The sequence below is a fragment of the Gadus macrocephalus genome, chromosome 20, assembly GCF_031168955.1.
Source record: "Gadus macrocephalus chromosome 20, ASM3116895v1".
NCBI lineage: Eukaryota > Metazoa > Chordata > Actinopteri > Gadiformes > Gadidae > Gadus > Gadus macrocephalus.
The window spans coordinates 20,802,281-20,826,015 of NC_082401.1; the positions used below are offsets into that span (position 1 = coordinate 20,802,281).

Genomic DNA, 23,735 nt, shown 5'->3' on the forward strand with positions numbered 1-23,735 from the left:
GAAAAATCTATGTTATGCTAGGTGATGCATCTTACAGTTTTCAGGAATTCTACATACTTACTATGATGAGATATTGAGTACCTCACTTTCTGATTTCTTTATATTCCAATTAAAATATATTTGCACAAGTTTGACAACTTGCTTGTCATTTGGAAAGAGTAGAAAAAAGTTATAAAGTTATATTTTTATTTTATTTTTTATTTACAAAACCCCACTGCACAAAGTCAACTCCAATGCTTTTTTTTAATATATACTTGGAAATCATAGATTTTGTTGAAGATTGAAATCACATTTATTTACAGACCAGTATGTACAGTGCCCAGAGAGATGGAGTATAATTACAATGTGGTGAGGAAGGGCTTTTACGGTCAGCTTCGAGGTGACACTCTGTTCCATGAGTAATCCTTTCATTCATTTCTACCAGGTCCTACAATACGTGTGCATAGCTCAGACACAGATTCAGCAACGCTTACGCACCCCTTGAGACACACGCACTAGATATACACAAACTATAAAACGGACAAAGACAATATAGATAGATATTGTCCACTGGCTCATCCTTAGTTTTAAGAATCACTCACTAGATCACACATACTCCTATGAGGACATAGAGACACCCGCACACGCACACACACACACACACACACACACACACAGTCAAAATACAGTACTTCAGTAGTCGAGCAACTCCCAGTAGTCTTGCGTTACAGACTACTGGCTATGTGGGGCTTTGGTGCATCTGAATTCTAGCATTTTTCCTTCAAGGGAGGCGGACACTGTTCCTGCATTAGCCCTGGCCACGAACGTCTGGCACAGGGTTTGGCAACAGGTGGCCGCAAAGCATCATGGGACAGCGAACATTCAGAGTTCCACAGAGCGGGAAGGGGTGGGACTTTGTTTGTCGCGTATGAGATGAGCGGCCAAATATATAGATCTTCTAGATTGTTTTAATGTGCTAGGTGGGGAAGTGCGTGGGGGGGGTGGGGGGGGGGGGAGTGATGGAGGGATGAGGGTAGGGTGACGGGTGACGGACGGACGGACGGGGGGTCAGCAGTAGCAGCAGATGTCCTTCGTCCGTCGCTGAGTGTTCTTGGGGGGGGGACGTCTCCGTTGACGATAAAGTGTCCTTCTTGCAGGGGTTGGGGGCTTCCAACCCCCCTCCCCCCCCCCGCCAAGTGCTCAAGGCCAGCTCAGTGCCGTGTAAAGGGGGGGGGGGGGGGGGGGGGCGCGAGGTGAGGTGAGGTGGCGTCGGGCGGTGAGGACCTCAGGACGGAGCTGGTAGGAGGGGTGGTGGTGGTAGTAGTAGTAGTAGTAGTAGTAGTAGTAGTAAGTCCAGCCACCGGGTGGGTGGGGGCCGGGGAGGGGGGGGGCTGTCACGTGGCGTTGACCTCCATGATGTGGTCGTCGGTGGCGGGCAGCACCAGCACCTGCTGGGCGTGGCTGTGGTTGAACACCTGCCCCGGGCCGAAGGGCTCCAGGCGGGGCATGGGCAGGCCCCGCTGCTGCTCGCCGCTGCCCAGCGAGTGCACGCTGCCGCGGCTGCGGAGGCTGGCCGTGTCGCCCTGCGGGTCGTCCAGGTTCTTGTCCAGGAGGGAGAGGGTGTCGTTCTCCACGCAGCTGTCTGTGGGGGGCAACAGGGTTCAAACACAGGTAAGAATGGGTCCTCAGTGCTGCTATTAGGTATTTTACCTCAAAAGTGACATACTAGACGTAATGTAAAAAAGAAAAGGGTAAGAAATGCAAAAAGAAGCGCTGACGTGCCTCGTTAATATCCCCCGTAACCACCGTGATGGTGAGAATGAGGACGGTTTGCCGACCCTCGTACAGTGCAGGACATTTGTCGAGCCAAGTCTAAACGCAAGACCTCTGATGGTCTCCTCCGATCTGACCCAATCAAACGGGCTACAGTGGCATCGTGGTCGAGGTAGTGCTGGGCAATGTAGCAGGACTGCTTTTGTGGCCGAACTCAGACCAAAGCCTTGAATATCATACGAATAACAATAATTTAAGGATATTCACAAGAACATTCAACATTAATAATATTGTCATTGAGATAGGAAATTATTTGTATTGTGATAAAGATTTCAGCCCAAAATAAATTGCATATAGAAAATGATGATGTTTCGATATCGTAGCACTCAAAGCAATTGACGTTGCTTATATAATGAATTTTATTTTTAGGATTCTCACACTTTTTAGCCAACACATCGCCATGGCTCAATGCACTTACTGCGGGTCGCTTTGGACGAAAGCGTCAGCTCAACACATGTAATGTCACGTAATGGCCCAGCCCTGGGTGGAGGTCTGTTAGCACACATCAGGGGTGGGGACTCACCAGGGTCCGGCTGGATGGCCTGCGTGGCCGTGTGCGGCAGGTACTTGAACACCTTGATCTTTGGGAAGGGCAGGTGGCCGGCGAACAGGGGCATGACCTCGATGTGCGCCCTGTGCGAGGCGCTGGCCGCCACGGGCATCGACACCATGCCGGAGCTCTTGCCACACACCGCCCAGTTGCTACTGCTGTCGGCCACTGTATGATGTAACGATGCGATTCGTCAGTTTAGCTACACATCCCTCTGTTCGCAAACGCTGAGCCACTTTTGTTTTATGTATTGCTATTGTTGATTTGATCGCTCTGCCATTTACTGTCTGAATTGTCACAAGAACACAGAGCTGAAAGGGATGACTTCAATTAGCTTGTAGCTGGGCCACAGCTTTTAAAATCAGTTGAAACCAGCAGGTCATCCTCCAACACCTCGGTCATTAAAATACCAAACAATACCAGCCCATGGGTCATAATGAAATGGATAATCTACAGGGAGACAATATCGCTACATAAGCCCCAAAATTGAGGTTTGGTTTATTTATTACAGTTCGCTGTACATTCCCCCACTTATTAAACAGCAACTTATTGAAGAAATGAACAATTTCACATAAAATATACAAACAAAAAATATTCGATGGATTTAAAAAATATATTATTAGGCTCGTGGTCGTAATACTGCAACAAATACAACGTGGGGCGGGGATACAATCCTCACCGTTATAAAACATTAGATGTAGGCTTCCTTACCTTCATACATGAGCTTTGTGGTCCGGAGGCCGTCTGAGTCGGTCTTGCCCTCCTCTGCCAGCTCTCCCTCGGCGGGCTCCGTCAGCCTCGTGATGCACACCTCCAGCCCACAGAGGGTGCCAGAGCGACACTGCTGCTCCCCAACCGCAGGGAGGATCTCAGCCCGCACGCTGTACAGGGTCTGGTGAGGGACAAACAACGCCTTAATGGAACCTCAGACTTAATTTTTTTCCATTTCCATAACGGTACAGTTGTACTGAGATGGCACAGAGCCTGAACCGGAAAAACAAACAACTGATAGGCGCGGAGTTCCAAATTGTTTCCCGTTTCGTTGAGGGAAGAAGGGGGAAAGATCATTCGTGTGGCCAAGTTTGTGTTGGCCAATCACATGCTTGCAGATCCCAAGCTCTAGGAACATGATTGATCCAAACAAATATGAAGCGAAGGAAAGTAAATCGCCCAGTTCAACCACACGTGTACATAATACTTTAGATATGAAGCCAAAGTCCGATTTGTGAGACTAAATTGGACCATCAGATTTGGGTCAATAGAACGTCAAGTGTTAAATTCATTTAACCATCTAACGTGTCTCCCTGTGGCATAACTAAACCAAAAATCAAGGCCGGTTCGTCCGACTAGGATTGCTTCTTTACATTATTCTCACTGGGAAGCGTACCCTGATCTGATTACATCACCACCGGGTATGTGTCTGTGTGCACCCCTAATTAAAAGAGCGAGCATGAAAGGGGGCCGGTGCTTACGGTGACTCTCTCCAGCTGGAACTGGTAGAGGAAGGGCTTGAAGGAGGAGGCGGGCTGGCCCAGCGGGGAGAAGCTGGCGGAGAACACGCACTGGAGACACGAGGGAAGGTCCGTCTTCCACCGTACCTCCCACAGGCAAAACACGCTCTGCTTACTGCACACCAACTGGACCGACACACACACACGCACACGCACACACACACACACACACACACTGTTAACGAGGACCAAACAGTGATGCTTTTGGTATGCGAGATCAACATCATTTTTGTCGTCAACTTTTAAAAAGGTCAAGAAAAAGGGGCACAGAAAAGTCTTGATTTTTTATAAATACACCTTTAAAGGGGTGTAGCAATTTGAGTGACCCAGTCAAGAAAGCTTTTTTTAAATACAAATACCTTTATCCACATGACCTCTAGTCTACAGTGTCCTTACAATGGCCTTTGAACTAACGGTCAAAGGATGAAACAGATGACGTCATTACAAACTATTTCGGCAGAGTCATTTTCAAAGTAAAGGAGACCTAAATAAGAAATGAAATAGCCACAAACTGAGTAAGAGCGGAGGAGTGAGTTTGTGACGGCCACCTGCGGGGCTTTAGTGTTGAGGGACTGCAGCTCCAGCGACGCCTCCTGCGTCTCCGACAGACTCAGCTCAGCCAGCTGGAAGCTGGCGTCCGACACGTTCTGCACGCACACCTGGATGTACTTCCTGAGAGGGTCAAAAGGGTGATGCATCAAGATGGAGGGTTTTCAGCAGAGCAAATTATGTGCATTCAAATAGGGCGCAAAAGGTGCGGGAAATCACACGAGAGATCGATAAATGTCATGAAAAAAAGAAAAGTCATTGTTGATACAGGGCAGCACTTCACTTTTTAACTGCAAGTGCCAATCCCCACTAATGCCCCAAGAGGTTTATGGGTGCATTTCCAATATTGGCGGCACAAGCATACAATGGTAACATTTGATATGTATTCTCTAAGCAATGGGCTGGTCACCTGTTTCCGGCGGAGAGGAGGGAGTGTTTGGTCTTGAAGGGGATGTAGAAGGTGAGGGGCAGCAGCGTGGAGTAGATGGACCAGGGGCAGTCTATAGACATCTAGGGGTGACAACAGACACTGTGATTGGTCGATGGCCGCGGGCACTACACTCAATCATTTCTTAATGAGGCTTCAGTGTTTTGGGGAGGATTCTTGGAAAGGAAACTGCCAGGACTGGTTTTGAGGAATGGGAAATTAGCTCAAGTTATGCAAGTGCATGTCAATTTGAGGCTTTTAATCAAATACCAGTGTAGCAATTGTGATGCTACACATTCCACCTAGGCGACTTTAACTGGGCTCCTCCATAACAAAGATGTTGGAACCGGTTGAGTGTAATGACACAGCAGGTGTAGCATGCTGCATGCCGTAGACCTCTTTGAGAGTGTATAGGTGATTCATGGTTTAACCTGTGCTCATTGTGCATACAGGTGCGCCGCGTCACCCAGCCCCAGAGTCCGACTTGGACCAGGTGAGGCTTCTTAAACCAGCCATCCCTTTTTTCTTTTTTTTTTTTTCATTCATTTTCATATTTTTCTCGCTTTATTTTATAGTACATGTGTCATTTCATTGAACAACTTTCATTATATTGTTTGCATGTACTTCTTCACTATAAATGATACCGTTGTTTTTTTCTCTGTAAAGCACATTGAACTGCTTGATGTAAGAAATGCGCTATACAAATAAAAGTGCATTGCCTTAAACCAGCCATTGTTCAAACACACAATCAGTTTCCAGTTTCCACCAATTTTCTACAAAGTATTTGATTGATAATAAACACAAACTTGAACAGTTAAAGCCTAACTTATTGCAGTTCTGCTTAAACTGCATAACATTAGCAGACGTATGAGGAGAGGACCCACTTTAGTCATAAAACCCTGTCAGCTAATTAACAGACCAGACAATTGCAAGTGTGGGTGTTGGCTACCAAGACTATGTTGACTCGGTTTATAAATTGCATCTTGAGTTGCTCATATTTTGTTCTCTTTCTCTATCAGCAGGTGCAGACTTTTAGATTCATGCTTCATGCAGGCCGTCAGACTGTTGCCCTGCAGCCTGATATGTACATGGAGAGTGAATGAAGTTTTGATTATTATACACTGTGTGTAATATTAGGGTTAGGCTAACCCTTATTTGAATAATTTGTTGGGGACATCATAGTTCTGACGGTAGGCGTGTGTCGCTTGGGCCCTCAGCTGTACGTTGCTGTGGGAAACCCTGCGATTATGTATATTGCACTGTGCGTAGAAGCTCTGTGGGAGCGAAAAGACCGGGTGGGAGTGTGGAACTCACCCGCTGGTCGATGGCCGTCATCGGGGTGTCGGGATGGCTGTAGCTGCGCGGCCGGTGGCGCACCTCCCCGTTGGTGAGCCTCTCGTTGGGCGGCCGGTCGGGCCCCGGGGGGATGACGCAGAGCACCTCCAGGTGGAACTCCAGCGTGTGGTAGGGAGGGGTGGGGGGCAGGCTGATGCTGGTCACCTTCTCCGAGGACTGGATGGACAGGGAGCTCTCGCCCACACATTCTACAGACACGCGCACACGCACGCACGCACACACACACACACACACACACACACACACACACACACACACACACACACACACACACACACACACACACACACACACACACACACACACACACACACACACACACACACACACACACACACAGAGATTAAATAAGTAAAAGAAGAAGGTTTCAATCCAAGTAGGGTTGAAAATCTAATTAATCATTCAAAAGTGTTGTCCCTTAAAGGGATTCTCCCTCTGTTGTCTATCTCAGTGCTCAGGTTCTTGGGAAAATCAACCCTGATCATAATATCAAATTATATAACCTTCCTTTACGTTACTAGTGAATTAAATAGGCCTTTGTATAAATTGTTTTTGCAAAGATATTTCCTTTCCTGTGGGTCTGTATACGTGGGTCTGTCTGCCTGTCTGTCTGTATCCGTGGGCGGGTCTATCTGTCTGTCTGTCTGTCTGTCTGTATACATGGGTGGGTCTGTCTGTATACGTCGGTGGGTCTGTATGTCTGTCTGTCTGTCTGTCTGTGTGTCTGTCTGTCTGTCTACATGGGTGGTTCTGTCTGTCTGTATCCGTGGGCGGGTCTGTCTGTCTGTCTACGTGGTTCCTTACTGTCTGTATCCGTGGGTCTGTCTGTCTACGTGGTTCCTTACTGTCTGTATCCGTGGGTCAGTCTGTCTACGTGGTTCCTTGCTGTCTGTATCCGTGGGTCAGTCTGTCTTCGTGGTTCCTTACTGTCTGTATCCATGGGTCTGTCTGTCTACGTGGTTCCTTACTGACTGTATCCGTGGGTCAGTCTGTCTACGTGGTTCCTTACTGACTGTATCCATGTGTGCGTGCGGCGGTGCCTCACCGTTGGTGGGGCTGAGGATGGAGGCCTTGCAGGCGGCGGAGGGCAGCAGGGGCATGGCGTCGCTGTTGCTGAGCTGCAGCGCGTCGCCCTTCTTCACGGCGTAGTGGCCCGTGAGCAGGGTGAACCTCACGCTCTGGGGCAGGCCGGCCAGCAGCGGCTCTGCACGGACACAACAGTCAGGCAGCGTTGTTCAGGAATCGCAGGACAGACACCGCACACGTTCCTCCACTGACTTTGTCATTGGTCTCGGAGACATGAATGAGTCAGAGGGTGTGGCAAAGGTTCAACACAATGAAATCATCTTTTGTCGTCCCGTCAGAGCAAATGTCATGCAGTGCTTCGTGATCTATCTCTTATGTCGTGCGAGTGCATCTTCACGCAGCTTTGCGTTTCAGTGTCTATATGCGAGTTGATCTGACCTAACTTGACCTCTATTTTGCATTTGGAGGTCTGGCACTTAATGCTTTGGATCTAATCCGATCAAAAGGCTGAAGCCGGGGACACTGACCAGAGAGAGGCTCCACGGTGAGCTGGGGCTCCTGGGAGTACACCTCGTACTGGATCAGTGGGTAGATGTGGGGCAGCACAAACTGGACCTGGCCCACCGTGGCACACAGCTGCCTCAGGGTGTACGTGCCCGGGTCACCGCTCTGAAACACACACGCAAAAGAATGGCATGTTTATGAGAACGCATTGTAAGGGAATAAAGGGAAGAGCTGAATAATAGAAATCAGAAGGAGGACGGAGCCAAAGGGAAACAGAGCAACGTGGAGGACATCAACAGCGTTCAGTTCGCCGTGGGAGCCACATGGACACTGCTCTTACCGGCGCGGTGAACACGACGGCGTTGGTCCCGGGCTCCAGCGTCACGTCCTGCACCTTCAGCATTTGCGCCCCGTCGTCCACGGCGACGGAGGGCGGGCTGACGCTGTTGGCCGTGTCGGGCGACAGGCCGCTGTCGTGGCGCCGCATGACCAGGTGGGTGTTCTTGCACACGATGCCCGTGGAGTTGAGCGAGTTGTCCGAGGGGCTGCGGTCCTGGATCTCGTCCAGCTCCAGCGAGGGCGTGGTGGCCGAGGCCGGCACGGCGTTCCCCGAGGAGTGGGGCTGGGCGAAGTGCACCGTGCCCGGGTTGGTCTGCCTCGGCGGGCCCTTGGACCGGCCGTGGGTGCCCGCCTGCTCCAGGCTGAAGTGGATGCTGGCCGAGAGCTGCTGGATGCGCACGGCCACGGGCATCAGGCAGCGCAGGCTCAGCTCCACCTGAAGGACGGCGCCCGAGTGCACGGAGGCCGTGGACGGACGGAACTCCAGCCGCGTGAGCTGGGCGAAGGCGGTCATGCTGAGGGTGACTCTCTGAGCGGCTGATGGAGGAAGGGAACAAAAGACGATGATTCACTTCGATGCAATGCGTGAGCTCACGAGCACGTGTGAGCTCATGAACAATATGTGAGCTCATGAGCGTGCTGCAAAGGCGCGTCTGCTTTGTAGCAGACGTGCACACTTACACTTGTCTGTTGATTTGCTTGCAAAGGACAGGATTTCCTGACAGAAGTTTTTCCTCTCCTCGTCGGTTAGATTTGCATCACCCGCCAACAAGGCGCACGTCTGCAGATAGCTACATAGTTTGTCAAGGAAAACTGTTCAGACGCTATCTTGATTCAATGCTCAAAGTGAACCGGTGGAAAAGCAATTGTTTCTCATTTAATTTGTGTTGTTATACAAACATTTCCTCTTTCCTAATAATAATAATAAATTGGATTGATATAGTGTTTTTCTAGGACTCAAAGTTGCTTTACACTGAGGGAAAGTGGTATATCAAACAACAGACATACAGCACTGAAACACGTGTGGATGGGGGGGGGCTAAGAGAAGGCAGTAGAGAAAACTGGGAGGGACTTTGACATTACAATTACAATTAGAGCATTTAGCAGACCCTTTTATCCAAAGCGACTTAAATCAGTTAATACACACATTGACACACCGACAGCAGTCAACCATGCAAGGCGACAGCCAGCTCGTCAGGAGCAGTTAGGGTTGAGTGTCTTGCTCAGGGACACATCAACACTCAGCTAGGAGGAGCTGGGGATCGAACTAGCGGTTACAAGACAACTGCTCTGCCTCCTGAGCTAAGCACAACTGATGAGTAAATTGAGCGCAGGTTGTCGTGTACACCTGGGAGGACATTTACTCTGCGATCCTGGAATCCTCCACACGCATTTAATGTGACGGCCGAGGCTTTGAAAAGGATACTCCTCAGTCCTCCCCAGCAGCTTCTGGCACGCTGCAATGTTTTTCCTGGTGTGCGTGACAGGCAAGCTCCACCCCTCCGACACGTAGGACTTAAGGGCTTCCTGGAGGAATACCTCAGCCCGTTCGGGTTCTCCTTTCCTCCTGATCACACACACACACACACACACACACACACACACACACACACACACACACACACACACACACACACACACACACACACACACACACACACACACACACACACACACACACACACACACACACACACACGACGGCTGAATAAATAGGAAGTGGACAGGGATGTTGATGTTGCTGCAACACACAACGGGAATGTCCCTCTTCCTTACATGTAGAACTCAGCGAGGCTTTTCCCCACCAGCCTAGCTGACCTCAGCCTGTTGATTTCCTTGTACATCTCCATGGCAGCGTGAGAGAGCTCCTGGAAGATAGAGAAGGAAAAGGAAAAGCAGAAGGAAAGGAAAAGGGGAAGGAGGACATTTTTTTAGATAGGAAAATGACTTCAAGGACAAATGTTCATGCGTGGCAGCGTGTCTTGTGACTTTGCGTAAACATATTTGAAATCGTTTATTTGCTGAAGCAAACCATAATAGCACTCACGAGGTAGTGCCTCTCGAAGGCCACCACGGACGATAAGGCCTCTTTGAGCTTCTTGTAAGGGCTCAGCAAGCTGCTGACTGTGGCGAGGGAAAAACAAGATATTGTTTAACCATTTATTGTAGCGGACGATAATATATATAATATAATGTAAACCAAGTTACACAAAGCGTATACTATTCTTAATAATTAGTTCCTCACACATGTCTATAAAGAACTTTTTAAAGGTTTTTTGTTGAATAGGGATATTGGACGGAGACCAACAGCTAGGGAAGCAGCTACAGTGTTTAAAAGAACAACTATAAAATCCATATAAATAAAATTCCTCTTTTCCACCGACAGTACCAGCTCAACTTGCCGTGACTAAGCGTGGCACGACTTGCTTTGGTTCCAGGCACGTCGTGTTTCCATACAGAATAAATGACCTCTTCATCCTCGTCGTCATAGCACGCATGCGCGAAACTGCAATTACGTCGCGCGAAACTGCCGTTACATTATCCACGCGACACATAAACAGACAGGGCTACACACAGGAGCGTCTCCACCGCTTTCATGGCCCACGGCGAGTTCTTGCGCGCCGATCCCGCCATGTTCAATAATCAATCACTGTTGTTGACTGAACGCTGATGCTAGTATTTAAAGATGTCGGGTGTCGGGTGTCTCGGACGTCTCGCTCATCATTATTCGTCCAGTGGCGTCACTCTCTGACCAATCAGTGGCCAGCAGCCTGTTTACGTTACGCCAAAGAATCTGATCAGCTCTCTTGGAACGTCGACGGAGGTGAGACTAAAAAAGTACCAGGTACCAGGTACCTCATTTTGGTGATCGAAACGCAAGAAAACGGCGGGCCAAGTCGAGTCGGTACTATCGCTGGAAAAGGGCGATAAGACAACAATTTCATTATTTTGTTGATCTTCTGGTTGAGTTGTAAGGACGAGCTGCACGGGTTAAGTGGTACAGTCTGGTTGACAGGGTCAAAGTGTGACGTGCACATGAAGGGAGCAGCCTCTTACTGGTCTCGGGTCTCTCATCGCCCAGGCCTGCCAGCAGGTCCACAGTCCGGTTCAGATCTTCCGAGGTCGGACCCTTCTCTGACACCAGGCCACACAGCTCGCCCAGGCACTTGAGCTAGAGGGACACAATGAGGGCTGAGTTAGAAAAGTCTGAAAAAATTTAATTGAACGATTTGATATATATTCTTAAAAAGGCTTACATTATTTTTAAACGTTCATACATTTTTATGAGCTTCAAGTTTACTCATTCGAAGAACAAACACTCAAGAGCATTTGTTTATGTGTCCTTGAATAAAGTTATTTTTGGCATACATGTTAAACATTAACCTTTTAGCAATGGTCTACACCAAATGATAGGGATCCCTGTCAAGTTCAATCATTTACATATTAAAGCAATGGGTATTGTAACGGAAATATCCCTTATTGAACTTGAATCGAAATCACCAACTTCTGAATCAGAACTTCACATCAAAATCAATGCTTACACGTGTGGAGACTCAGCGCAACACCTAGATACAGTATCTTACAGGTATGAAACAACATTTTTTAGATTTCACAGATTCCTAGCAAATGGCTACAGAAAGCTTAATAATAATATAAAAACGTATTGTATGGGCTAGTTGAAGCAAACCATCTTCTTTTTATTGAAAAAAAAGTTAACAAACACTAAAACAAATCCATGAAAAGGTGACTTCTGACTGAGTGCGGTGTGATCAACACTCTTGGGTGAAACGTTCGCAGCATGGCGTGTGCAGCCCTTCCGGTACCTTGTCTGTAGCGTAGGCCCAGAGGCCCACCGTGTGCGAGCAGTTGGCGGCCAGCTGGGCCGGGTCACAGCAGCCCTCGATCCGGTGCAGAACCTCCAGGCAGCTGAGGAACACCCAGCAGTCCAGAGCGCCCTCCAGGACCGACACCTAAACAACATCGTCGTCAGCATCATCATCAACATCCCCATAAAGCATATCGTTAGCCTCATATGAAAATTGTCAAAAACAAGTGGACTTGATGTCTTAGGCAGATAGTGATCATTGAAAGTAAAAAGCACTCTGATAGGCTTAGGATATAGCCAATGAGGCAACGTGAATCAGCAGCGTTAGAGAGCAGTTAGAGAGCAGTTAGGTTAGATATCACAATTTGGCCATAATATGACTTAGGCACTTATGATGCTATGAGGCTAACGATTTTTTGAATAGAATCACGCAAGTCAGTCAACTCTACTCGTTAACAGAAACAGCGGGAAAACGTACGGAGTTCTCTCTTAATCCATTTAATCGCGGCAGAAAATCGAGACTATTCCCTGACCATTTGTATACATTTGAGTTTGTCCCATGGGTCAGTGACGCGGTGCACAGGAACGGAAGAGGCCGAGGCTACGCTTAAAAACACACCTCCAGCAGGTGGAGCTCCTGCACACAGTTGTGCAGCAGCTCCAGGGCCCGCTGCGTGACCTCCCAGGGCCTCTGCAGGAAGATGAGCAGGGTGCACTGGCGGGAGAAGAGGTAGCTCCGGAGGTCCAGCAGGCTGGCCTCGCCCCGCTGGATGCTGTCCCTCTTCTCCATGTCGATGGGCCGCCGCAGCAGCAGCCCGCTCCAGTTGTGGACCGGCGCGCAGAATGAGCCCAGCCAGTTGGCGCCGTCTTGTTTGGGGCGGGGACACGGACGAAAGGAAGGAGATGCAAATGGAGGATGTGAATAATATGAATAACCGGTAACTTACGTACAGTTTCTTTCTTATTTAACCTGTTTAAACTTTATTTCAGATTTCACTCATTGAGGTTGAGCACTTCTTTAGCACAGGACAACTATTACTATTGGCTCATTTTCACATTCAAAATTTTCACTTGTTCAACAAAGTAAGTAAGAAAAAAAGGTTTAGATCGATTTTAGAGAACTAAACTTAAAAACATCCTCTACAGCTGAATGCTTTTTGGTGTCTGAGGACCACTTGTCCATGCTGGCAGGCGTTACATTTGAACCATGTTTTTCTTCTTGAAATGAAGCCCACAACACACATCTGGCTAGCGGGTTTTACCAAATCAAAGTAAAAAAACGGATAGATTACAGCGGCAGTTATTCTCTGTTTGCATCAGTACTACTTAGTTACGACAATGTACACACTACATTCTAAATTATGTACAATGCAGTCGTGCCGACTTTGTAGAATGTAAGCCCAGACTTTCCTAATACATCGTATTCTCACTGATATGACAACACTAAGATATTGAGATTGGAACACATCCAGCAAACAAATGTGTTAATTATCAGGAATTGTTTACTGTACCTCCTGCTCCAAAGTTGAGGACGTACTGGGTGAAAAGGGCATCCAGTTCATCGTATTGAACCAAGGCATCCTCGAACTGCTGCAGCATCTCAAACACAAAGGCCAGCTCCTCCTACATAACACACACAACATATGGTCATTACCATTTGGGTAGAACCATGCAAGCGGTCTTGTTTCATCATTCAGATAGACACGCTCCCCCTATTGCCCATCCTTTGGATTGCCTTCATGGTTTACTTACAGCTGATAGCAACTTTAACAGCCAGCCCACCAAGTCATCACATTCGTGTATACGCCAGGGTAGGAATTGTACCTTTTTTCTTTTAAAACAAGGTTTTTTTTTATTTGCCCACGAGTTATATCTTTTAGGGGGTACTTTCATAAGTTCAAGGCCAATTTGATTAAACAATTGGAAATGCCTTTCTTTTTACATGGGAGGCCAATATTTTCAAGTCAAAATAATGGTCTGATTAATCTACTTTGAAAATATTAATTAGATTAATTAGATGCCGATCTTTTGCAGACACAGAGTGAAACACAGCCGTTAACTCTTTTTTGACTGAAGCTTCGAGTCATCCCGATTTCAAAGGGAAACAAAATAAATGTCGGGGCCAAATGCGCCAGCTGCATCCCCGCACACCTGCACCATGAAGTACTCGCAGAAGCTCCAGCCGGGCTGCGTGCGCTTCTCGCGCAGCGTGCGCATGTCGTCCTCGAAGCGGCCCAGGTTCTTGGTGAAGGACATGAGCAGCAGGGTGCGCAGCTTCAGCAGGAAGGAGCTCCACGACTCCTGGGACCTGGACGAGTCCTTCAGGGGGTCCGACAGCACCACGCACCTGGAGGACGGGACGGGAGGACGGGTTAGGGCTTGGATGTTTACCGCGCCTCTGAGCGAAGCCATTTGTAAGGCCTACCCCACCCCCATGAGTGAATGACATAAATAAATATATGGCCTGTTAAGCCCGTTGTGACTGTGTCTGTGAATAAGGGCTATACCGATAACGTTTAATTTAATTGAATAAAACCTAATGCATTTGCGAAAAGCTGCCCCTTGGACATGGGTATTTAAAGGTGACATATTATACCACTAGGGGTGAGTGCGATTAGCTGCTAAAAGCCGTCATGAAAATCTGCCTCTTCTGACATCACAAGTGGGCGTGTCCACCTAGATGTATGACAGATAGATGAGAACCATTTATAACAGTCCACTGGGTAGGCTGGTAGACTGATTCATGTTTTTTTTTTTTCGAAAACGGCTTGTAACGGCTAATCACACTCGCACCTGGAGGTATAATGATGTGGATTTATAAAAAGTTTTCAAGAAAAACGTGAATTTTGAAATCACTGATTGGACTTGATCCTGCTGTCCGGGTAGGATCAAGTCCCTCCCCCCATTACCTGTCGCTCTGCTTGTTGCAGAAATCATTGCGGATCTTGTCCACGATGGAGGAGCGAGGCAGGATGTTGGTCTTGTTCTTCTTCTTGGCATCGTTGGTTTCCACGACGACGATGACCCAGTCGACCGAGCCGTGGCCGCGGAGGCTGTTCTGCCAGCGTGTCATGTCCTCCTTCACCGACCCCTTGTATGCCTCCGTGTCCTAGAAAAGAAGAGAAGATAGAAATAAAATGTCAGTTATTCATAGCACGTGCGTACAATCGCAGGTCCGTTAGACGATTCCCGGCCTAGTTTTGAAAGGTTGGAGGAAAAAAAGGACTATTCGTTATTCACACACTAACAACACTGTTGCTGGGGAGAAATCTGTTCGACTGGACTTTTGGTTTCAGGTGATCTCATTAGCTTGGTGTCAGTAGTAAGGGTAGAAAACATGCACAGGCCAAGCTTTGAAATAGGAGTATAGGCCCTTATATTGTAACAAGGGTTAATACATATTCAAGGCTAATACATCAAACAGGCTTAAACCAAATATTGACAGAATGCCTCTATGTGCACTGCTCAAAGAATCGTTTGTGATAGACAATGATAAGAGTCCATATTTATTCAGACACATGTTTAAATGGCTACATCCACAGTCGATCAAAGTACACATCTCATTTGTGTACTTGACTCGGAAGTGCTTCAGAACAAATCCTAGAATGAGCCAGGTTATATCATTGTCATTCACTTGAAAGGAATAAAGCCTAGTTCAGAAAATGTGGGGCAGCATTGAGCCCATACAAAGCAGGTAAGATGTATGATAAAAGAGCAGAATATCAGCACTTGTGTACTACAACAACACCTTTATTTCGCCTACTAGGTCAATATAGAATAAGCGGTTTGCCTATCTAGTTTCTTTGTTTCCCCATCTACTTTTGTTTGTGGAACTCTATCAGCTATAATCCCTAATATGAGGGCTTTGGCAGTCATGATTTGCCTAGGCCTGTTAAGTGCTTTGAGATGGAGATGAATTATAACAGAGGGAAAGTGCTTTAATCTTACACAATTGCCTCTGGTGTGGGGAGAGGCACCCTGGCAAAGTTCCCAGGTTGGACATTTAAAGAGACAACATTGGCCATTATTATCATCCTCTGATTGGAATCAGAAACTTCCATAGTACTTAACCAACAGCTTTGCAGTGACATGAATTGATCATTGTCCATTACTATAAATTCATAGCATTCAACTCGAGTAGAACAAGGGAGCTCTTACAGTGTCCCTTGATATTTGAAGTGGTTTTAATTCTACAATGTTGGTTGCTTGAAGATCAACAATACATAAACGATGAACACAACATATTGTAAACATCAGCAGAACGGTTGACCTTGGGTTACACAATCTCTCTGGAGTATAAACAAACCTACCGCTCAAAAAGATTATTTATTGCAGTAAACAAGCTGATGCATGAGAAGTTCTTCAAAACGTTTGCTTGATAAGAAACAGACATGGCCTGCAGCTGATACTATGACCGATTGCTCACAAGCGGCAGTCATGACCACCTGTTTCTCAAGCCTCATGCAAGAGACTAACATCTAGTTCCTCCAACAGCCTTTGGGTGGTTCACGGTAGGTGGATGCAGTGACATGCCACCATTCTAAGTTAATGTATAGAAAATGGATTTCATTCACGTAATGTAAAGTCAATACACTTTGTTCAGTAAGGATCTCAGTGGTAATTAATCTCCATATTATGTGTTCAGTGATTCGCTGTTTGACATTTTATACTTCATTCCAAAGTTATGAAGAATTTAATATTCATGAGTTTTAGCCATTGAGTGCAATGCAATGTGCCAAGTATGGATGGTATCCGATGGTGATTGCATAGAAGGGCAAAGTCCTAAGAAGGCCAATCTACACCCTCAAAATAGTTTACCATCCATATTTATTACAGTCTATGATTGCCCCTCAGAAAATGTACATTACGCAGGTCCTTCTTCATTTTAAACACTCCCTTGATTTGCTTGCCAGAATAACAAGCTAATGGAAAGTCCAGATGAAACGCGATTGATCGTGGCAGGGGTATAGGTCTCTACTTCTCGCACACCCAGAAGAAATGCCAACCAAAACTATTCCAGTAGTGGGTAATGTAATGCGAGTGTGCATTATGTGTGTTTCCTGGGTTTCGATGACACCGCTTCCTGATAAAACATTGCTTCACATCCAAATTTCTGGATAGCTGATCAAGCAGATCAAACAAATCTGTGAATGGTTAGCCCGATTGCCAATGAAAAGACCAGGATCTGGTTGAATAGGCCTATCTAGACAAGCAAATTCCAATACAGCAAGGATTTGCATAAAAATATGACATCGTTCACCTTAGGCAAATTGAGTGGAATAAAACAAGCATGCCCCTTATGTTTGCCTCGGTGGCATTACCCAATGTTTTTGTTGCTCTTTGTTGCCCTCTGATATCCCAAAGATATGTGATAAACTGGTCAATCCCACTGGTTATTTTTTTTTTTTTGTAGTCCCTGGATGTTCACATTCTCAAGCAAATCATCTTAGGTTTACATGATATGAGGTTAAGACAGAAGCACCTTTCAACAAACCATTGGTACAATTTAAGCATAGCCTACATATCTAACATTTACAGGCATACAGGCATTTTAATAAATACGAAAAAGCGGTTTCTGGGGGTTTATATACTGTAGGCAGGCACTTACATACTGTATAAATCTCTAAGGCTACTCACACAGCAGTCTGTCCAGTAGATATGGAGAAAGGGGAAGGTGAGGAGAGCTTTGTTGCCTTCCTTGGGAAGGAGCTCCTCTTTAAATTGCACAAAGTTAGCCTCCAGATGGATCATCTTGGGCGCTCGGCCATAGGTCCTGGACACAAAATGAAACAAGTAGGGTGTTTAGCCTCTAACCCTAACACAATAGTACCTATTACCTATTAAATTATAGAACCTTTATCCTTAACTGTTTCCACTGGTAATAATTTGATAGACTATTAATAGGTCCATGATATATACCTGAAACTTCCCATTATCAGTTATCTTTTTATCTATCTATTTATCCATGTATCCCTCACCAACGCCATAAATTAAACAGCAGGGCTACTCACCTCCTCCATTCCATTGGCTCCCGAGGAAGCTGTTGGGCCAATGGGGTGTAGAGGGATGTAAACAAGGCCTGGTCTCCACCACCTGTAAGGATTGACCCCGAAGAAGAGGCACCGGTAGAAAGTCACTTTCCATAAGCAGTGCACGAACGGCTGATATCCAATAAATATCAAATCACCAACAGTCAACTGCACATTCGTTTTTAAATAGCAAACGTTGTGCAACCACACATCATGACAACCACATTAGGCTCAGCTGCACACTATGTTCTGTAAAACTCAAATGGCAACGGTCTGGCGACATATCATCACATGCAGCTAAACTTTACAGCCATCTTATTATTATGTTTAAGTCACAGACATGTTGGCCAACTTCCAAATTAAAGTACAGCCAAAGTAAACATCCGATTAGACTCCATATTGGCACGCCAACCATAGTTACTGGAAGATGCATTCGTCTCAGCGTTCTAACCAGACTCATAAATCACTCTGACGGTGTCGATTACCAGCAGTAAGGTGACTTTAACCTAGTTGATCTAGGCCTATCTCACAAAATAAAAAAGGACTTCCAAAATGTCTTAATGAGGCGGTTAGGCGTCAGAACCAGCGTTGCACCACTGCCGTAAAGAACGCCAAAAGCCTGAAAATCGCGTCCTTTTAATGACAGCAGGACTAAATTGACAACGGCTCCTCTGCCTAGGGCTTTTGCTTCTGTTTATTCGTCATACAAGTCACATGCTTAAGTAAAATTATTTTCTATTAACATTTAGCTTTTGGGAACGTTGACATACATAAAGGGCCGCTCACAACCCGAACGTCTGAATCCTTCAAATGGACCAGCCTGTAATGTAAAGTCGACCATGGCCCCTCTAGTGGGGTCAATTCTTAAAATAACCATAGTCGCTTGCAAGTGCCGCCAACAAGGGATTTAGGATTGTATTCTGATATAATGCGACCATATGTACTGGCGAGACCACTGGGCTCCAGCTGTCAGTGGGTCGTTGACTGGGAGCTGCAAGGTGGATTCCTGCTCGGTGACAGCAGGTAACCGAGACTGCAGCAGCGGCTAGTGACGTACCAGGGACGGCTAGGCCTAATGGTCACTTTGGAAAGCTCTTAACTGAAATTACACATTTCATGAAATGTGTACACTCGGCTTTGGCGTATGCCACGAAACAAACTGTTGTAGGCAGCCGAACGTTAGCTCAAATGCAGTCAAAACGCCACCCTAGTCCAACCTAATGTGTGCAGGCTTGCTATCCTCCGCTAGCCTAGCCCGGGTTAGCTGTCAGGGCTCGCAGCAGAAGAGTTCAACAGATCCTCGCGAAGAAACACTCACATGTCACGATCGGCTTGTTTTCCATTGTATAAATGATCGGCTTTTCTTCTTGGGGCTCCATGTGTCTTAGCGATAGCCCCCCATGAACATGACACCCAAACAGCAGCCTTGTTGTTAATAAGTGCTTATGTATGCAGTTGTGTTGAATCGGTGGGGCCCGTGTCCACCTTGCACTTCCTGGAACACCTCAAACACAGAGCACGTCAGCCCTGCGTCATTAAAGGGACAGGACCATGCATTGAAAGGACCACAAGTGTTTGTGTTGGGTTTTGGTGCAGCAAGTAATCGTCTCATACACGTGGTAGACTTGAGTGATGATTACTTAAAATACATAGCGGGCAGGGCAGTCTATTCGTCTATCCTTCTTTGCAAAGATTGAAAGGATGGATCACAAACAGCCTCTCTGTACCCTGTTGGCTAACAATTCACAGAAGACGATATAACACCAATATAATGCCGTTATAAAATTCCAGCTGACCATTCTCAGTATTTTTTTTATTAAATGAGATGCATATCAAAATACAACGATCATGAATTTGATTAATATACTTTTATTTTTTATATATTTTTTGATTTTAATTGTGTTTTTGGTTTTCACCTTTATCATCATTATTGTGGTTCAACTTCTTCTCATGTGTTGGTTCTGTCTCGCTGTGACCACCAGGATCTCCGTCTGCTTTAGCGGCTTCATCATCATTTGTATTTTCTTCTCTTTTCTCCCGGCTGCCCTTTTCATATTTTTCCCCCTTATCCATGTCATCTACAATTCTCTCGAAACCTTGCTTCTCTGTCTCTTCCTTTGTGCTTTCCCTACACCCTCCATCTCCCTCTTTGCCCTCATTGTCACCATTCCCCTGCCCCTTCGCGCTCCCCTCGCCTACCTCCTCCTCTCCCTCTGCCTCTTCTCGCTCCCGGCCCCCCTCCCTTCCCACCCCCTCCCCTCTCCTTTCCTCTCCTGCGTTCCCATCCAGCTCCCCATCTCCTTCCCCTTCTCCCCCCAGCTCCACCAGGGGTAGTTGGTCCATCTCATCCACCTCCAGCTCCAGCAACTCCACCCTGCCCTGCATCTTGCGGTTGCTGGACTCCAGCTCTGACATGAGCCGTGCCAGCTTGGTCTGCAGAGTGTCCAGGTTGCTCTCCAGCCGGTCCAGCTTGATCTCCACCTTCTCCGTCTCCGTCTGCTGGCCCTCCGCCGACTCGTCCAGGATGCCCATCTTGGTGAGGATCTGCCGGCCCTTCTCCTCGAGGTGTTGCTTGGCGACCGGGAACTCGGAGAGCACCACACTCAGGTCCTCCTTGGACAGGCTGAACAGGTCAGAGTGGCCGATGCTGCGGATGTTGGCCGTGCGGCGATTGCCTGATTTGTTTCCTGTTATAGCAGACAGACAAATGGAGACTCCTAAGCGATATGCCACTCATGATGTTTGTGGGTTGGTTGGATGGTCGTGTGTTGTAGTGTGTGTGTGTGTGTGTGTGTGTGTGTGTGTGTGTGTGTGTGTGTGTGTGTGTGTGTGTGTGTATCTGTGTGTTTGTGTGCACGTGTGTGTGTGCACGTGCATTTGTCCATCCAAGTTCGTCACTTCATTACCTTAACCCAAATATGTATTCTAAGTACGATTTTCATTAGAATTCTTACCTTTAATGTTAAGAATGCTAATTTCCCCAAAAAAGTTCCCATCACTGAGCACAGCATACTGTGTGACTCCATCGTCTGCCACCACTGCCAGTTTGCCCTCTTTAATGATATACATTTCGTGGCCCACATCTCCTTTCTTGCAAACATACTCCCCGGGACTGTACACCTGCAGGACACAGTCATGGATATGGAGATAAAGAGTATTGATTAAGCCTTTATCATTAACAATGTTACCCATCCATCTGATACCGTATGGTGAAAACAACACATCCCCTATTTATTATAGTAATAGTATACTTATTGTAATATAATATATATATTTATTATAATATAATAGAGTAGACAGAACAACACATACGACCATGAGTAACCGTCGCAGTTTACTGGTCATCTGATTGAATTTATTAGACAATACAATCACCTGGTTTTATACGCCAGGCTAGTCCACAACTAGCATGGATGGATACTTCATTCATCGTTTGACCTCTGACCTGGGGTGTGAGTTTCAGCACGAGCTCCTCTAGCAGGCTCTTCTCACAGTTCTGGAAGATGGTGACCTTGGAGAGGGTGGGCAGGTGAACGCTGACCGCGATCTCCGTCTGCAGCTGAACAGGCAGCTGCTTGAGGATCTCGTTCTCCCGCGTGATCTTCTTGTTGATGTAGAGGTGCTGGTACCAGTCGCTGACTCTCTTACGCAGGTCCTTACTGATGTGCCGGCTGCGCAGGTAAACCTTCACCTAGAACAGCAAAGAGAAGAATGAGAAGAAGAATCACGTTGATTAGTTGAAGAAAAGGCCTATACAATTTCAGTAATTTAAATAAACAGGCACAGGGCAAAGTTTTAGACTTTGCTCATGTTACTTCATTAATTTTACCATTCAAGATCTAGCTCACCAGCTCGTGGTTTGGGAAAAAGACATTATCACGATCCCTTAAATTTGTGATGACGTTCCCCACGTTCCCCACGATCGACGCAAACACCAGCACGGCGATGAGCAGGTCGGCAATCATGAACAGGTACTCCTCTTCTCTGTCTGGCAGGGGCGTGTCTCCCACCGTGGTGAAGATCTGAGCGGAGAACCAGAAGCAGTAGAAGTACTGCCGCCTCATGGAGTTGAACACGGGCCGGCTGGCGTTGGGGTACACCCAGCGGTCGGCCCCCAGGCCAATGTATTTGGATAGTGCAAAGTACAGGCAGGCATTCCAGTGGATCAGGACAAAGATGTAGAGCATGAGCTTGGAGATGCGGAAGGTGTTTGGGTAAGAGGTACGTGTCTCCATGCGGTCCAGGGCCTCACCCAGGCGGGTCATATGCAGAAAGCGGTTGACCCTGACCAGCGGCGTGTTGATGTCAAAGCAGAGGTAGAGGAGGTCCGTGGGCAGCAGGGAACACAGGTCCAATTTAAAAATGAAAGAGCGCAGGTAGCGCTTCTTCAGCTGAGCTTTGTCCTGGATCAGGATGCCCTGCTCCAGGTATCCTGTAGAGAGCAGCACAAGTCAAAGTGAATGGTACCCATTTGGAACGGGATGGAGATACGTGTTAAGATTTCAGGAAAACTATCCAGACAAACCTAAATTCGAATGCTTGAAACTATAAATACAGTGTCTCATCAATCCTTAAGCTGCTAAAATTCTCAGTTTTAATTAAATGAATGGATGATGTGAAATGAATAGAATATGTCTTTGACTCTCAGATTACAGACCTTCCCTGATTGGACTCTCATCTGATTTTTGGGGACATTTTATTTTTGTCATTTTATGGACTGGAATTGAAATATTTAATAGCAAAGATAAAGGTGGGAGGGGAATGTTGGGTGCATTTGAACTTGAGAGACAATCCTGCCCTCTAACACACAAGCTAACAATACAATGCAATGTTAAAAAACAATATAATGTTAGGCCTATATCAGAAATTTGGAGTTTCAACAATAAATAGATCCATATGTAATTACCAGTGCGAAATTTTATGACCATGTCAGCTGCAAACATCAGGTCAGCGAGGTAGTCCAATGTTAGCCAAACACCAAGAAAGTTCATCTGAATTTGTTCAAAGCATGTCCTACGAATGCAAAGTCAAAAACAGAACCAAGTAGTAAACTGTTGAATTGAAGAAGAACCAAAGGAGATTGCGGGAATCATGCAGGACTATGCAGTTCACCTACCTGCAGATAATGATCACGGCATTGTAGAAGATGGGGATGGTCATAACCTGTAGCCATACATAATAGAATTCCTCCGATGGATCAATGATCCCCTCTGTCAAACTTTCCAATGTAACAAAATATAAAAACAGATTACAATAATGATTGAAGTGCTCAATCAAGAATAACATGTGTACACTTGTGTACAAGCTTTGATTACATTTGAACATTTGAAATGTTTATAATACATTCTTAATGTGCAGGTATCTAAAACTATTAAAGCAGCAACAATAATGTTCAATTGTTATAAATAACATATTGTTGTTTTCTTAAAAAAAAGAAATGGTGGCTGGTTATATTGGTTATGAGGATACTCACTTCTTTTTAAACTTCATAAATACGTCTTTCTTCCCCACTTCCTTCTTGTCCTCTCCCTCCCCAGTCACCTTCTGTGTCTGCCGCCATCCGATTAGCCTCTGCCAGTGGTTCCTTGTGATCTTCGTGTCCCCTTCCTTCTCCATCCTCACTCACGGTACACTGGTCGTTCACATTAATGCATGTTCTCTCTCGTGTCCGAAATGACCTTTGCTCCTTGTGTGTTGACGTGACTATGAGTGTAACACATAGCAACGACACTGAGAGTACCTGAGTGTCACCTGGAGATGATGCTGGTCTCCATGGGAGTGGAGCCACAACAGAGGCCATGGGGTC

General features: G+C 46.5%; 2 protein-coding genes across 2 annotated transcripts; both read right to left on the bottom strand.

Moving 5' to 3' along the window:
- Positions 1-169: 169 nt before the first annotated feature.
- Positions 170-19,443, bottom strand: trappc10 (trafficking protein particle complex subunit 10). Its single transcript, XM_060039337.1, has 23 exons — positions 19,248-19,443; positions 17,912-17,993; positions 17,538-17,673; positions 14,810-15,009; positions 14,052-14,247; positions 13,412-13,523; positions 12,520-12,767; positions 11,899-12,045; positions 11,132-11,246; positions 10,122-10,198; positions 9,851-9,942; positions 9,501-9,641; positions 8,756-8,865; positions 8,076-8,611; positions 7,759-7,900; positions 7,251-7,409; positions 6,164-6,393; positions 4,832-4,932; positions 4,422-4,545; positions 3,835-3,999; positions 3,074-3,254; positions 2,336-2,530; positions 170-1,621 (listed from the first exon to the last, which is right to left on the bottom strand). The coding sequence occupies exons 1-23, from the start codon at positions 19,306-19,308 to the stop codon at positions 1,374-1,376; spliced, it is 3,798 nt and encodes a 1,265-aa protein (XP_059895320.1). The 5' UTR covers positions 19,309-19,443; the 3' UTR covers positions 170-1,373.
- Positions 19,444-19,822: 379 nt separating this feature from the next.
- Positions 19,823-23,726, bottom strand: cnga4 (cyclic nucleotide gated channel subunit alpha 4). Its single transcript, XM_060039489.1, has 7 exons — positions 23,403-23,726; positions 23,046-23,147; positions 22,836-22,942; positions 21,778-22,361; positions 21,375-21,620; positions 20,884-21,049; positions 19,823-20,616 (listed from the first exon to the last, which is right to left on the bottom strand). The coding sequence occupies exons 1-7, from the start codon at positions 23,543-23,545 to the stop codon at positions 19,823-19,825; spliced, it is 2,142 nt and encodes a 713-aa protein (XP_059895472.1). The 5' UTR covers positions 23,546-23,726.
- Positions 23,727-23,735: the final 9 nt, after the last annotated feature.

What these genes read in the sequence shown, in the direction of transcription:
- trappc10 (XM_060039337.1), bottom strand. Translation starts at nt 19,308, where the DNA reads ATGGAGCCCCAAGAAGAAAAGCCGATCATTTATACAATGGAAAACAAG. An exon ending in AGCCTCGCTGAGTTCTACAT is followed by an intron (nt 9,642 to 9,850) that starts GTAAGGAAGAGG and finishes GTGTGTGATCAG; the next exon opens with GAGGAAAGGAGAACCCGAAC. An exon ending in CTCCTCTCCGCCGGAAACAG is followed by an intron (nt 4,546 to 4,831) that starts GTGACCAGCCCA and finishes TGACCCTCTCAG; the next exon opens with GAAGTACATCCAGGTGTGCG.
- cnga4 (XM_060039489.1), bottom strand. Translation starts at nt 23,545, where the DNA reads ATGGAGAAGGAAGGGGACACGAAGATCACAAGGAACCACTGGCAGAGG. An exon ending in GCCGTGATCATTATCTGCAG is followed by an intron (nt 22,943 to 23,045) that starts GTAGGTGAACTG and finishes TTGCATTCGTAG; the next exon opens with GACATGCTTTGAACAAATTC. An exon ending in TTTTCCCAAACCACGAGCTG is followed by an intron (nt 21,621 to 21,777) that starts GTGAGCTAGATC and finishes TTGCTGTTCTAG; the next exon opens with GTGAAGGTTTACCTGCGCAG.